Source organism: Diadema antillarum, unplaced genomic scaffold, assembly GCF_040938485.1.
Source record: "Diadema antillarum isolate AM-2024a unplaced genomic scaffold, OU_Dant_1.0 scf00000007, whole genome shotgun sequence".
In the NCBI taxonomy this organism is placed as follows: domain Eukaryota; kingdom Metazoa; phylum Echinodermata; class Echinoidea; order Diadematoida; family Diadematidae; genus Diadema; species Diadema antillarum.
Window position 1 is genome coordinate 3,773,089 of NW_027270896.1, and position 16,481 is coordinate 3,789,569.

General features: G+C 38.0%; 1 protein-coding gene across 1 annotated transcript; it reads right to left on the minus strand.

Moving 5' to 3' along the window:
- Positions 1–1,331: 1,331 nt before the first annotated feature.
- On the minus strand, positions 1,332–12,402 carry LOC139716354 (indoleamine 2,3-dioxygenase 2-like). The gene is made up of 13 exons (XM_071627903.1): positions 12,316–12,402; positions 11,070–11,165; positions 9,544–9,663; positions 8,558–8,691; positions 7,510–7,630; positions 6,891–6,987; positions 5,818–5,869; positions 5,257–5,332; positions 4,558–4,639; positions 3,591–3,683; positions 2,988–3,084; positions 2,337–2,416; positions 1,332–1,537 (listed from the first exon to the last, which is right to left on the minus strand). Exons 1-13 carry the CDS (start codon positions 12,400–12,402, stop codon positions 1,332–1,334), a joined length of 1,341 nt encoding a protein of 446 aa, XP_071484004.1.
- Positions 12,403–16,481: the final 4,079 nt, after the last annotated feature.

Consider the following 16,481-nt stretch of genomic DNA (forward strand, 5'->3'; position numbering starts at 1 on the left):
TTGAAATTATTTGCATTTACATATTGACAGAAATAAATGATTAGACTACTCTGTACCTGGAACTGTGCATACACTACCTAACTCAAACATTGGGTAAGAGACAATTATGTAACTCTGTACTGTATCTGAACTAAAAAAGAAACCATGGAATCCAATGGAAAAGCAATGAAGAGTTTGTTCGCAAAAACCGATTAGTCCATTTTTGAAGATTTTAAAGTACGGTCTCTGTCATAAAGTACAAAAATAATACCTTTTAAATGATACATTGGTCACTACAAAGGTATATTTGTGAAGTTATGGTCAAAAGAAGCAACAATTTTCTTATCATTCTCTTTATTTTTCTTGACCTTTAATCGCAAATATCTCCATTTGGCAAATATGGACTTATCGGTTTTTGCAAACAAACTCTTCATGTATACAGTTTCCGTTCTTCTCCATTGCAAAAATAAATGCAGATATATGCATATTGAGTCAACTCTGTTCTATACAGGCAGAGGATAAGCTACGAAAAAAAAATATAGAAGTTGAATCATTAACATAAGCATTATCATACTGTACCGATAGATCGGAGGCAATAACATCTAATATTGACGTGGTGACAAAAAAAAATAACAAAACAAAACAAAATCACAATGGACACAGACATCCAGAAACAAACATACTGTTATACTGTTATTACTGTGGTAATTAATGCAACGGATTGGATTGTGGAACAAGCAAAGTACAAAGTATATTAGCGGGCGTTTGATATTCCTCCCTTCAGTACTTTACGCAATAATATGATAATTGATTCCAATATATGTACGGAAACTGACCATAAAAAATAGCATGAATGAAAATAAACGATGAAAATGAGATTCTAAAGGGAGTCGAACCTCTGTGCTTGAATCCAAGAGGAGTCCCATGTTCTTTGCACGTTTTGATTTATGATCTTAATTGAATATAAAAAGTAATAAAGATGTAGCCCGGCACTTGCAATAATGTCAGTGCAATTATTTATTCATTTATTCATATTCTTCATATTCTAGTTATTTATCGAGTCATATTTAAACAGGGTAGTCCCCTCAGTTTCTCAACTGCTTTCCAGGGTAGCCCTGTGTACAAAAAAAAAAAAAATCATAAAACACTGCAGTACAATAGACTTCATAAAAGTCACACACATATAATACACATACACAAAACAATACACACGTGAAAAGATACGAGACTGACATATACTGTAATTGACACAGACGAAGTGAATTTTTCAAGAAAAAAAAGACGTAGAAATTAACTGTGTAATTACTGTAATGATATAATATATCTAAAGTTTGTTTCAGCTGAAACTGCCACTAAAGCACAAGAAGAGCCAAAGCGACTACCAAGAGGGAAATTGCAAGGCCCGTGATCCATGTAGATGAACTGCTAAGATGTTTGTTTCGTACATCTTGCTCTACCGTTTCCATGGAGACCGCATCCTTCCCCATCAGCCCATGGTCACCTCCTAGCATAGTCTGGATTGTAGCATTTCGTAGGCCAGTCAGGAAATCTAGGAATCCTGCCAGAATTGCATACAGATAAAGAACAGATACATAAAAGATAAACTTTCATACTATGAATATCACACTGTTTTGAAATTCAAAAGTAAACTTCTTCTCAAGTATTTTTTTTTTAATAGAAAGCTTCGAACAACGATGACGTATACTAAATACATTATGATTTGAGTGATCCATGTATATAGTACAAGCCTTTGCTTTTTAGTGGACCACTCTTTTTCATACCTACTTTATAGTTATCCTTCAAACCATGCCTAGGTGTTCTAAGTAATACTACTTATATAATATCTTATGATATACTATGCGATTCACTTTTCGTTTTGTACTCCTTTTTTCCTTGTCCGAAATTAATCAAACTATAAGATTATGTTAAGCATGTCTGATATAATATCATACATTATTTCACTCCTTGCTGGATGGAAAAAAAAACTGAACTGAATTCCATCGCGGAGACAAACACCTCGGAGAAAATCAAATAATTGCATACACAACATTCGACGTGAAAAGGCAATTATATAACAGTACATGTAATGCCTAGTTAGGCATGATGGAGGACCATTTTGGCGTTCATGAAGTGCTTAAATCATAGGCGAATCACAGTCCTTAATGTGTTTTTTTTTACAGCTCCCAAAATATGAAATACAGTTAAATCAAAATACGACACTAAATTAAAAGCATCACGTTTTCAAAAGCGAATAAATCATGTTTTGAAGCAGTTTGTTTGTTTGTTTGTTTGTTTTTTATTGCTTTCCAATTAGTCATGTTCTAATATTCTTCTTTTTTTTTCAGTCCCTTTCTCACCTGTTCCGCCAGTTCCTGCCTCTGCCTGTTGGGAAAATTGGCTGTTTGTATCGCCTCTTCGTGACATTGCTAGTATATATCTGAAAGCAAAAGAAGGTGAATGTGCTTGCATGCAAACGCTCTGGTGTCTACGAATGCTTATTAGAATTATGAGAAATATGGACAACGTTTATCTATTCTTCATAATAACTCCGCTGAGAATTGCAAACTGTGCACGCAAGACTCGACGTTTGTGGTGAGCTCTAAAAGGTCCATTTTGCCAAAACTTCTCTTGTGTCTTTCGTAAACAAGGGGTACGTCACCTGTGAGGAGACGAACTCACGAATTCATTATGATCATTCAAAATTTTCCAACTTTTTATGTATAAAGCATCATAGCATGGACCCTCGGGTCCATGATCAAAGTGATGATTTCACAGTTAAAAAGCTTCGTTTGAAACCAGGCGCTAGCATTGTTAACAACAATGATGTTCACACATATTCGCGGCAGGTGAGATTGTTCAGAATCAGTTTCGATGGTGATGAAGTACTTTGGTACTTAATAGAGCACTGGTCCTGTACCCTAAAGACTGTTCTAAAGTTCTAGAGTAAAGTTACCTCCCCCCCCCCCCCAATCATTAATGACAATGTGAGGTAATAGGAGAACAAATACCTTCCAACCAACTTTAAGTGCCCGTTCCGGAAGTCCCTCATACCACTGAGACAGGCGTTGAACCACCGAACGGCATCAGGTGATTCACAGGAGTGAACTGCGTGGTAGGAAAAGAGTGGGCGCCAGAGTGAATGCATTCTTATAATCTCATGATGATAACAAAAGTTCATTTCAATAACATTTCGAGACAAGAGTCTCCTGTGTCTCATCACTCCCCCAGCCTATCCCCTCCCTTTCTCCAACACACCACACATTCAATCAACGCACTGCCAGCAGGTTGTTATGTCTAAGCAGAGAATTACCCTCACTGATAACTAAAAGGCCTACATACGATGAATGTTTTCCCATGTAAGTCTTTCTAAGCCCTTTCCCCCAAGTTATCAACAGTGATTAAGGAGATGCCAAGTAATCCAAATTTCTGACTCCTTCAGATTCCTCTGCTGCAAGGTGCAAATGTTTGAGTCGTATGAAGCAATCAATCATCAGGCCCAGCACATGATCACCAACATCTCAGTTAAGTTAATTTTTTCTTAGGTCATTGAATTAGGAAACTAAATTAAGGATTTATTTCTTGAGTTTCAACCAGTCGTTATCACCACTTACCGAACGATTTAATAGACGGCCCTTTTGAGATTGCAGCAATCAAATCTCGGTGTGGTTTAGGCATATACTGCTCAAAGGACTTCAGGATTGTTACTGATGGATTAGAAACAAAGGATCAATTTGGTATTAATTTGAATTTATTATTTCACTAAAACATTCTTGTCTACGAAAATGTTTCCATACTGCGGGACACCTATAGTTGGAGTCAAAAAGACCATGATGCATGTGTACTTGGTCACAACATTGCGTATTACTTAAAATAATTCTTAATTCTCATGTTATTTTATGCAATTTTCAATTGTAGGATCACGTTTAAAATCCTTTGCGTTTTTTATTACAATATTTCAGGGAAATTGATTCAATAATTAGCGTTTTCGAATTCAATCCGTCTGTCATGCTCATGGTGCGTTGCCATTTGTAAAAGGAAAATTTACTGGAAACATGCTTGAATGCAGATTGTTGTCAAATTTTCCTTAACTTTAATAATGCGTTGAATTAAATATTTTTATTTAATTCACATACAATTTTTATTTTCGGATAAAATTTGATTTGAATGCATCTTACAAATTGCTCATTTACATTCATCTGCATTTCTATTAACTTGTCAGGACGTCACAAAAGTATACTAGATTGCATCTAGTCAATAGATTATGTAAATTTAAACTGTGTAAATGAGCATGATGCGTCATCTACACCAACAGACGTCCAATAAAAATCGCAGACTGAAACGTCCATGCGTATGGTAGACATGGTAGACAGGTTCTGTTTTTGTCCATGGACTAAAATAATGTCAACCGTAAATTTCATTTCAATTAGGCCTAAGTCTGTAAATTCAGCCTGCCCTTTAAACATATACACAAGGCTAAATACGAGTTAAGTGTCATTGAATTTCGTAAAGTGGTTGAAGGCTAGAGTCGTATTTGTATAACAATGGATTCCTATGAAAGTTAGAATTTGCAATTTACACCTTCCGTCTGTGTCTTCTTGACCTCAAATGCAGCATCTAGGCACGGTAACGTAGAACTCTGCGCAGTACTACCACCAGTGTACTAGAAACATAAAAATATAAGCATTCGAATGAGTCAGATTTAGCGAAAAGTCAGGTACAGACAAATACAAAATGAACATAGCTAAAATTATTTTATTTCCAATAATTGTGATGTCATGCTTACCCTGTTGGTGGATATGCACCAAGCTCACGGGCTTACCACTTGCACCGCAGCGTGCAACTCCAGTATTCTCGAAAGAGAGCTTTGTGTCCCAAAATGATGATATCTTTTTCATATTTGTGATAAAGGAATCTGAGTTGAGTTATATGAAAAACGCAATGGAAGAATATCATTATGCTAAACAGGAACACTCATCACCTATATGAGATCATTATGGCATTGCCAAGTAATGCCCATTTGCACATCAAGTTTTCCGTTTTTAGAGACAAACTCAACCCTCAGTCAGGCCGTCTATTGTAGCAAATTTCATCTTTATAACGAATTTTGTTTGTTATCACTGTCCAAAATGCACGCATGCATGGTGTTGACTGACATTTAGTGAACAATATCACGTTGTTCATCTTCGTATGTGTCTTACTGTCTGTATGGATTGATGATTCAATAGTTTCATCACCATTACTAAAATTACCAGAAAGAAAGAGAAAATGAGCGCTTACTGAGAAAGGTTGATCACTAACTCCTTCATAGATAAGTCCGTCCAGATGCTTTTTCTTAAATGCTGGTGAGTCCCATCTGTGAGAGAAAGAGACATCAATTAATAAAATAGATGCTTTAAGATCAAACATTTATACAAAAGCGTAGCATTAAAACGTATATTAATACAATTGTTTACATTACCTTTCCACTACCTGTGACAGTTTTTTGAGAGGGGTTTTGTTGTTGTTGTTGTTGTTTTGTGGGGTTTTTTGCCGGCTTATTTTCATAAGCAGGTGCCGAATTGACAATTTGAGACCACACTGAATCCTCTGGGCGTATAGACACAGCGGTGTTGACCGAATGCGTCTAATTTCATTCATGTATTTAGGTTTGCTGCACACTGCAACTCTCGGATAACAGGCCAGGGGAAAAACGCCCTATGATCACAAACTCAAGCCCCCATCCCCCTTTTCCATCTTGTTGCCTAGGATTATCACACTATAACTCTTGAGGAACTTCGATTACTTACGTAATTAAATTTGTACTCGTACATAATATTATGATTATGGTATTGTTCTCACCCTGCCAGAAACGGTCTGAAGACATTGTAGAAGACATGTGGTCTGCATCTTTCTGTCCATCACGTGGAAGACAGAAATAAAAGTAAAAATAAAGAGGAGATGCTCCGAAAGAAATCGAATTGACAATTTTATGTGATAGGTCAATATTCACTCTTGATGAAATTGGACATTCTTTTTTTTCTATTTCAAGCTCACACGTACTACAGATTACTAAAACTTGCTTGTCTCCATATCACTAAAATGTCATACGAACGGCGTTATGCTTTGTACATTTTAAAGCCTTCCGTTAATCATAAGCCACTTCAGAGTTAGCTCATGTTCGCATTGGTACGATTTACCCTTCTTTTTTTCAATCGGTTAGGAGCGCTTCACTCGTTTTCAAAGCTACATCAATGCATAAGCTTTATATAACAATTTATTCAATTCATCAATCCTGTTCAAACAAATAATGAATTTGCCTCGATCAGATGGCAAGAATGATCAGTAAACACAATTTCATTATTTTTCATTGTATTGCGTTACTAAAAGTTATCACCTTTATAGCGCTTTCCTCTTTCAGGCGAACTTTATAGATCTGAGTCATTACTTTTGATTGTGAGATATGGATTTCAGACCGCGGTCTATCCTCAAAACCTGTCAAGAGATGGCAAACGATCTTATTTGTTAATTTCAAATAGCATGAGATAGGTGTGCTTGGAAAGTGATCTTTTTTTAAAAAGATGGCTGTATCATGTGACTGCAATTTAAAGAATCAGTTGACACATTACAAGGACTGGGGAAGCTATTCGGTAAACTCTGATAAAAGAAAATAGCAACTATGTATTCTCAAAGTTTAAAATGCAGGAGACCATAATTGTACCAAGCAGGTGCTTTATATGGCTTGCACGCTGGAAAATTCTCTTCGTCCTATCAGCATGGTGCATAAGTGTTCCTATATCATTTTTTTTTTTGGTTCAGTATAGCCTCCTTTATACACAGTTTAGCAAAAAGAAAGGAACGAACACCATACCAGTTAATTATATATGCAAAAAAATCTCATTACAGATCACACACTGTTTTGTGGAGAGACTTACCTGACATTCTGCGTAATGTGTTGGTCATTGTACGTATAGCCCTCTCGATAGTTTGGAGTTCTGTAATTAACGTCTCCACATCACCATCAATGACAGCCTTCAGGGGTAATTATTATGTGAGATAAATAGCGCACATTACATAAAAATGTTATATACATACATAAACATATACATATAACGTATACACTCTGTATGATACATATATACATGTATTTACACAATGTCATACAGGTATTCGAGAGGCCACCATCAAACTCAAGCTTCAATTTAAAATGACGGTCTCCTGCATTTTTCATGTAGGCCTATTCATTCGATTGAATAAGCATTGATTTTTCAATTGTTTTCACCTATTCACCCATATCAGAATATTTAATTACTAATACATTATATATGATTATATTTAGGCCTATATTCATTTTTAGTTGGATAGAATGTGATTAGTATTTGAACATTGTTTGTTACGTTGTATATAATTTGTGAAAAATGCAGAAATAAATTCAATCAAAATCAAACATAATGTTGGTTTATCAAATCGATGTCTATGCTCGTAGATTTAGAAGGTTTGTAGAAACAGATTAATGCTTCATCTCCTGAATGCATGTACATAACAAACGATTACCTTTTGCGCCTCTACGATGCTGCAGAGTGCGGGGGCAAAGTCGAGTTCCACCTGATTGGCCACGCACATGAACCAAGACTCATCGGCGCCGCCTCGTATCTGGACAAGCGTTTCCATGTTACTGGCGGGAAAGGAAAAATAAACCAAAAACACAAGACCCATCACCGGCTAGGTGATCAGTTTCGAAAAAGATATTAAAGGGGTCCGATGTTGTTGATCGATCTTCACATTCTTTTTAACTGGAAAACATGAAGCATAATTTATTTAAACTTCTTAGGTTGTTCGAAACATCGAAAGAAAGAAAGTTTCTACATTTAGAAGCTTTGAAAGTTATAGGCCTAAATATTCAATTTGGTTGTGGTTTATGTAATAGCTGCTATGGATGTAACTTTCTAACTACCTTGGTGTTATCACGGCGCTAGATTATTATTCAGCCCAGTTCAATTTATTTTCACATTTCCCTTTTTACCAAACTAAGGAACAACAAATTATTTGATATTGGTAAAACAAAGAATACAAAATGTATACAACCATGTCTTTGGATTGCACATTACAAAATAAAGAATGCACTGAACATACTTTAATTTCGATGATCATGTTATAGTATGCAGGTGTCTAAAGGAAGCCGTATAAATAATGTGTGACAGGGTCTATTCAAAAATTAGCTTGGAAAACTGTCGTACCCCCAAATTCATGGGTGTGAGAATTACGGGGACATTATCTGACGTCTGACGGGTTTTCAAGGTGACGCGGGCGTATATCAAATTTGAAAATACTGGTACTTCACGTACTAAGAAACCATGAGGGGATCCTACCGTAACCGTACGAAGCATTGCAAGATGATGTCACGATTGTTGTGTGAAGTCATTTTAACAATATTGTGGGGTTTTTAAATGTAAACCTGATGTCATTTCCAAAACAGTACACCGTGGGGTGTCAAACATGCCAACTTAGTATAGTTCAAAATACATTACAATCACGTGAATGTCTTTCAAGCAATCACAGAAGGATAAGTTTTCTATCCGAAGTGTTATATCGCTTAACTTACTCCAGCTCGACTTGTCCATTTGGGTCCTTGAGCTTCCAGTTAATCATGGAAAAACCCCATGCAGTCAGTGATGGCGTCACCTGCAGCTTCTCTGCAACTGTTGCGAAAGGTATGGCCACGCATCGAGGCAAAACCTGATATGAAGAGTATGCATGAAGAAAATGCATCTAGTGCAAATTCAGTTCTTCCTAGTGACTTTAAGTGGGGCAACATATCACCTATAACTACACATACACATTGTTTATAATATAGGCAAGATTCGCTTGCTTTGAAGCAGCTTATACCAGTTTCCTGCTGCAGATTTTTTATCTCTCAAAGCATGATGAGATTAGTCGTTGGATAAATGAGTCATGTAATTTTATGGGGATAATGATAATGCATACTCTTACTTTTGGAAATGCTCATGGAACGCACAAGTTTTATAGCAATTGTTAAAAAGATGAAATTATTACATTTTGTTCAGCAATATTATTGTATAGGGCCTATTGTTATCCTCAGTTAGTGTTTTGGTGACACCGCCATAAAAGTGCCTTGAAGACTAATAATAATCGTACCGACAAAACGCAATTATTGTTCGTTATTCCGATGATTAGCTACTACGTACGGACCCCCTTTTTCCTTTTTTTTTTTAATTTCGAGTTAAAGAACCTTCGGAACACCCACTGTTCTTAGTTAATTTTTAGATTAACCCTCTGTGTGCTTAGAGGTAATCTGACACAGAAAACTCAAAGCCTTGTAAACTGTCCAATGTCCCTGGCACAAAAAAAAAAAAATGTTAATGGATACTCGGATCAAGGCACCTTTTTTCATTCTTCGGAAAAACGAATATCATCCGAAAACACTAACCTATCGTCATTAAAATGCACATGAATATTTTGATTGGAAAATGACGGAATTTCAAAGGACGTCTAATTTTGAAAAGATGGAGATGAGTGGGCAACGTAATTATGCTAGAGTCTCAGTTAGTAAGTCCATGGTAAGCATACCTCTGGAATATCATCCTCCCCATTGCACCAGACATAAGTGTTCGCAAGTGCTGTGAGCAAGACTAGCGCTGCCTTCCATTGGCGGGGACCTTCCAGCCGATTATGATCCAGCAAAGGCATCTGTAAGCACGTAAATAATAGAATAATCTAAAAAAATAATGATTATAAGTTAACCCTCATCGCCATAAAGTCATGATAACGTCATGACAGTTTGAGATTAGAGGTCATTTCAGTCCTATTCAAATTTTTAAAAGGCCACAGTGGTATACCTGTATAGAGGTCATTTAACCAGATATCATCCTTGCCTATGCTCCAGTTTGGCACCCGAGCATGACGGAGAATCAAAAGCTAAAATTCAGCAAATCCAGTGGAGGGCTTAATTACCACCTCATATTCGGGCCGTTCTACTAGCCGGTTCGCAGTTCTATTTGGCGCATGAGCAGAAAAAAAAGGTCTTTCGTACCAACAGGCATGTTGATTTTTTAATTCACTGGAATAAGCATCTGTGATGAGGTGATTGTTCATGTATTCCTTATAAATGCTGATTGCCACCACATCTATCTGCCAGCGGTGTGGTATTTGGCAATATCACTAGAAAAAGATTGTAAATAAATTCAATGCAAAATCATGACATGGATGCTTTCCCAAGTGTCAATTGACAGATCACTCTGGCCATCTGGTCTACGAAAGTTCATTCTTTGTTTGAATAAGATTGATGAATCCAATAAATTGTTACGTTAAGCTTATGAAAACGAGGGAAGTACCCCTTATCGACTGAGAAAAAAAAAAGAAATGAGCTAATGAGCTAACTCCAAACCGGCTTATTGTAGTTGTTGTCTTGCTCTCGAAACATTATCTCCCTAGAATAGATAGCAGACACAAAAAGCTGGATGTCAAGTTATGTATAGAGCATGTATGTATAGGGTTGACCAAAATACCTTATAGTCCTGTTCTTTCCACACTAAATGATTTTTGCCGAAACTGTTGAAAGGGACAGCGACCTGCTGCTCGCTAGGTTTGTCATGATTTAGGAATGATGCATACTTAGAAAACAGAAGTGCACTCTGATGTCAGATTTGAGAGGGCATAAATTATCCCCTGCACGGAGCATATGGGCACAAAAGAGATTCATTCTCCTTCTATTATTCCTTCTTGGAAAAACGTCGTTGAATTTACAAGAGGACGAGGTATACAAGTGAAGCAGGTTTGGTATTTCAGAGATGTATTATTGTTTTGTTGTGTGTCAACGGTCCGTGACCAGTTTTGGCATTTTCTTTTCAATATACAAAGAGTGCGAATTTCTTCTGTTTACCATTTCGTATCAAATAACAGTTCATTGTGAACGTCTATTTTGTACTCGTCTTTTCTTGTCGATGTCTCGTCATTCCATACCGGTGAAAATATATGAAAAACAAGAATTATAAGAAACGGCAGTATAGCTGGCAGGAGATCATTTTATATCTATTTACGTGATACAAGCTTCGCTTGGCTAAGCTCTTTGATGATTTATGTAGTTTTCAGGTCACCTTTTCTATTCTCTCCCTGGCTTTGCCACTCTCAACCAAGTCCGCAGTAATGGAAGCAAGTGTCGTCCATGGTTTGAAGTAATCTGGCAGATCAATCTGGAAAAGACATACGGTGATCAATGAACGGTGAAACAATGAAAAATGAGCAATCGTCAAGAAAAGGAAACAAAGTAACAAACTAAAACCACATCAATGTGACGTATAACAAAAAGGGTCAACGAAAATACCGACGCACGTAGCCCAGCACATCAACATTAACAAAGAGCTATGATGCCATAGCAAAGCACTGACATGTGTTTTAGGTCATTTGAAAAGAAGCGTAGGTTTGCATTCTACGTTGATGGATCAATTTTACTTATGTAGTCAGATTACATGGAGATTTATTTTTTACTAGAGCTGGTCACTGCATGATCACGAGATAATGAGAAACCTTTTATAAAAACCTCTTATGAATTATGAAAGAGCATATTTTAAGAGGAATTCAAAGTTTGCTTGATGAAAATTGCTTTTGAAATGGCTGAGAAATCCAAACCTTAAGAGGTCCTTATAAAAGGTGAGACCCACCTTTTATTAGGACCATTTCGCTTGGATTCTTTGTTTTAATTGTTGTTTTATATCTCAGCTGTTTCAAGACAGTTTCATCAAATTCTGCGAATTCATCTTAGAATTGCATGCCTTTTTGATATTTCATAAGTGATTTTTAATAGTCAAAGTTCAAATCTGAATCCCCCATCTCAACCAAGACTGTATTATCCCTTTGATGTGTACAGGTGGATAAGATTAATTGCATGTTAGGTTCACTATTAAATTCTAGCAATAAAGTCTATAATATAAGGAGATATCACTATTTTCCTCATTAAACCATAACTGTAGACGGTTTAATCTGCAAACATTTTTATTATTACTATTGCTCATATTTTGTATATTTAACAATACTTAACATCGATTATACTGGTTCATATTCTTTCATTGGTTGTTTCTATCTCTAACTCACATTTTACCATTATTTTAAATCAGTAATGCCGGGTTTTTGTTTCATCTGCAAATGGTAAATTACGCCTTTAACTGAAATACATTAGAATATATATTATATCAACATGAATATATACTATCTATATACTGTTGTTTACGTACATTATATTATGATGATACAATTGGCAAATAAAATGATTGCATATAAGACATTACACTTCTTTGTTTTGACGGACTGTCAAAAAGGAACTGTTTGAACTTAGGGGTTACTTACCGTCGGGTTTGCATCCAAGAACCCAAATGTTGGCGAAACACCGTAGTCCTCCAAGCAGGGTACATCGCTGTATTTGGCTCCAGCCATTGCTGTCTCCTTACTTTGCATCACAAGACAGAAACGTCAGGTAACGAGTGTACGTTTACGAGGAACAACAACGTGGCTTATAGAGGGGTTATGGTCATTCAGGTGTTAAAGGACTCACATTAAATAATCTGGCTACAAAACATTCACTTCCACACTCCACACTCCACACTCACAAAGTATTCTAAACGTACGAACGTACGCACACACGCACACACACACCACACACCCACATACGCACATGCTTCGATCGCGTTAGTAGATAGAGGCATCGACCTCAGTGCAATAAAATGCCTTGGTTTGACTTGGAAATACAGCCGGTGTATTCTATTGTTGCTGAGTTGGTTAGAAATTTGATTATTTGTCTTACCTCTTTGTTTTATCCCTAAAATTATGCAGAATTTGGTAGAAACAATGTCAATCTTAATTCGTCTCTTGATTTGGATGATATTTCTAGCTGACTCCTCTTATACCACAAACTGGACTATTGTAAGACTAGATCTCGATCTACATAAGATTAAGATTGAAGTGATCGATGTGATCGATTGATCTACGCTTGTGTATCTACCATGTGTCGGGCGTCCAAATGAAACTGGATCGAATGGTGATTATGTAGAAAAATAAATTGTAGAAACAATGTCAATCCTGATTCGTCTCTTGAATTGGCCGTTATTTATACAAGTAGAGCCTGATTCTTTCTTCACCACATACCGGACTCTTGTAAGACTCGATCTCCATCTACATAAGATTAAGATTGATGTGTTCAGTTCGGTCATACATCTTTGTCTTGCACTTACGCTACGTACAGCAAAACGTGAACGAATATGGAACCTTCGCAAAAGAGTTCAATACGCGCCAGTTCTACACTAATTAGCAGTGAACTGATTTTCATCGCCGATCTTCGTGATAGAAATGGAGGCGGTAGGATAGCAGTACAGAGAGTAGTGACTTTTGAGCCCCAATTGTTGCCTGCGAGTTTCCTGATCATGTTGACCCTTGATTTAAGTTTGTCTGAAACTTTCCTCAGATATTCTCGGTACGTTTAGTTGCAGTTCGACGTAATCCCAAGGTACGGGGAACCCCCTGCAGATGTTTGACAGTCTTGCCGCAGAAGGCTGTCATTAGTTTAGCGTTTACTTTCAATACGGTCTAATACAGGGATTGAAGGCGCTAACAGTGGTCTTTGAAGGGTTGAGCCGATCAGTCAGCAGAAAGTAAAATACTCCTGGGCCCTGTTTTATGAAGAATTAAAATTGATTTTCTAGTTGATTTCAACTGTAAGTCTATGGCAGCCTGTGTGGTAAGAAAATTTAAAATCGATTTCATCTTTTGATAAAACGGGGCCCTGAACCCTCAATCTGTCAATTGTCGTAATTTTTGTGGTCACGACTTGGGTGATGTCAGGCAACGAACTTGATTGAGATGTAATGGCGAGATGATCTGCATATGTTTGGATGAACTGAGTGAACTCCCTGGATGAAGTGGTAGTAGGCATGTTACATCCTAAAAAAAAAAAGTAGTGGAGCTCGTAGTTAAACACAGAACTCTGTATGGGAGGCCATTGTTCAGAGGGGTTCATCCCACTAGACCGACACCCACGAGTCATACAACCCACGAGGTCGACATGGGAAACAGGTCCATGAGACAAAGATCACGAGTCATAATAGCCCATGAGTTCGACACTACGTAAAAACAGCCCATGAGTTCGACAGATACAACACGGGGCTTAATGTGTCGGTCTCATGGGCCTTGTTACCTTAGTGTCGAACTCATGGGCTGTATGACTCGTGAGCTGTATAACTCATGGGCTGTATGACTTGTGAGCTGTATGACTCGTGGGTGTCGGTCTCGTGACGTTCACCCGTTCAGAGTCCTAACAGAGCCTATCTGGATACCCAGAGTGGCCCTGAATCTATGATTGTTGAGGATTGAAGACAAACAGCACAAAGTTGTCTAGCAATTCATAAACACGGACATTTTTGGAGGAGACCATGGTTCCACACTGTGTCATATCCGTGCTGAAGAAAGATCTTTGAATGAAAGACCTGTTTCCATGATCGCAGAAACCACTTGCCGGTAAGCAGATTGTCAATGTTCCTATCCGCATAGGTGGGCGCCCTGCTCAACCTCGACGCCGAGGCCGACGAGCTGGGGATGTCGGTGAAGGACCGCATCGTCCTCGTGGTACTTCCTAGCCACCACCGAGCTCCTGTGCAAACGGTCCACTAGGGCGTTGCTCTACACTACCAGAAGACAGCAGGATCTAACACCGCAGGCGTCCGGGCTTTCTGGGCGATACAGCGCACAGCTGATGAAGGGGGTCCACTTTGAAGGCCCGCAGCTCTAAATTCTTGCAATCTGCGCCCAGACTAAATGAGGAGATATCTGTTCGTCAACAAACTGCATGCACTACAACCTGACCAACCTGGCCATGCATTCATCGCATCCCGCGTAGACTGTTGCAACTCTCTCCTGAATGACCTCCCCAAGTGCTAAGGACAAAAACTCCAACGTGTTCAAAATGCTACTCTCTTTATCACGATACATCTCATCTCTGCTCAGCCTCCAGAAACCATCTCGATCTGGACTGCTCTCCTCTTCAGCCCTTATCTTCTCATTCCGCTAGCTAAAAGATCCGCAGGGAGATAGATTATTTATGTTTTATTTATTATTTATATTATTTATGATTTTCAAACTTTTACATAATTATGAACAACTATTAAAGGCATAATCTACCATTTGCAGATGAAACGGAAACGCAGCATTAGTGCTTTGAAATAGTCTTAAGGGATATAAACAACCACTGTGAAAATTTAAATCAGTAAAATCAATGTTAAGTATTGTTAAATATGCAAAATGTGAACAATAATTATAATAATAATGTTTCCAGACTAAACCGTTGACAGTTACGGTTTATCAAGAAAAATACTGACATCTCCTTATATTTTAGGCTTTATTGCAAACATTTTATATGGGAGGGTGTCTTGTGGTAAAACAGACCGACACATATGCATGGAAAGTGATATCTTGTACATTTTTCAAATCACTGCTCCCAAAGGTAAATTGGACCTTTAATTGGTTATACTGGGTACAGAATTTCAGATTGTATAGTGATTGGAAAATTATAACAAATGGTAATGACCAAGGATGATGACATGGCAGCCTCACTGTAAGAATGCATGAGTCGGGGCTCAAGGAATCAAAACAAAATAAGAAAGAATGCATAACTTCTACACAGGTGAACTTGTTAAGCACGTGGTGTTGTAATGGAATTACATTTGCTACATTTCTGAAATATGTGAGGCTCTATGTCATCAACCTTGTTCAGTGTAATTTGATTTTGATTTTTCAGAATATTGAATTCTATGCTCACAACAAAGGACCACAACAAATTCAACGAATGTGTACATGGCGCTGTTTATCTATGTGCCCCTTTGTTGCGACACGGATTGTCGCCCCTACACGGATTGTCGCCCCGTCACGGATTGTCGTCTGGCGACAATCCGTGACGCTTGTGCAGTTCCCAATTTTTGACCTCGATGGCGACAATCCATGATGACAAAAAATTTGTTGCGACACGGATTGTCGCCCCGTCAAGGATTGTCGCCCCGGGCTCGGGGTGGTTGCTCCGGTGTTAAGCTTTGGTGGGATCGGTATGACTGGTAAGTTATGCGTATGTGTGTGTGTGTGTGTGTGTGTGTGTGTGTTTGTTTGTTGTGAGCTGCATGGTATGTGCTGTGTATGATTTGTAGGTGCGTACAATAGGTGACTTGTGTATGAGTTTCCGTATTGTTGTGTGTGTGTGTGTGTGTGTGTGTGTGTGTGTTTGGAGTATAATAATACAATATGTAGAAACTGTGCATGTGTGGTGGTTGCATAGTGGCAGTGGTTTGTTTGTCTGTGTGTATACGTGTGCCTGTATGCGTACGTGTGTATGTAGTATCTATAGTCGCGTATGTGTATATGAAAGGGTATGTGATGGTGCGTGTTTGTGGGCGCAGTTTTGTGCCTGCATGAGTATCTGAGGGGTTTGGTGTTCGTGGGCTACGTAGGCCCTACCTATGTGTGCTGTGTGTGAGCGT

Excerpts from the sequence above, each read along its gene's own strand:
- LOC139716354 (XM_071627903.1), bottom strand. The coding sequence starts at position 12,402 with ATGGCTGGAGCCAAATACAGCGATGTACCCTGCTTGGAGGACTACGGT. Across the intron at positions 7,631-8,557 it reads AATGGACAAGTCGAGCTGGA|TAACATGGAAACGCTTGTCC; the intron begins GTAAGTTAAGCG and ends CTTTCCCGCCAG. Across the intron at positions 3,684-4,557 it reads CAAGAAGACACAGACGGAAG|TAACAATCCTGAAGTCCTTT; the intron begins GTGTAAATTGCA and ends CTAATCCATCAG.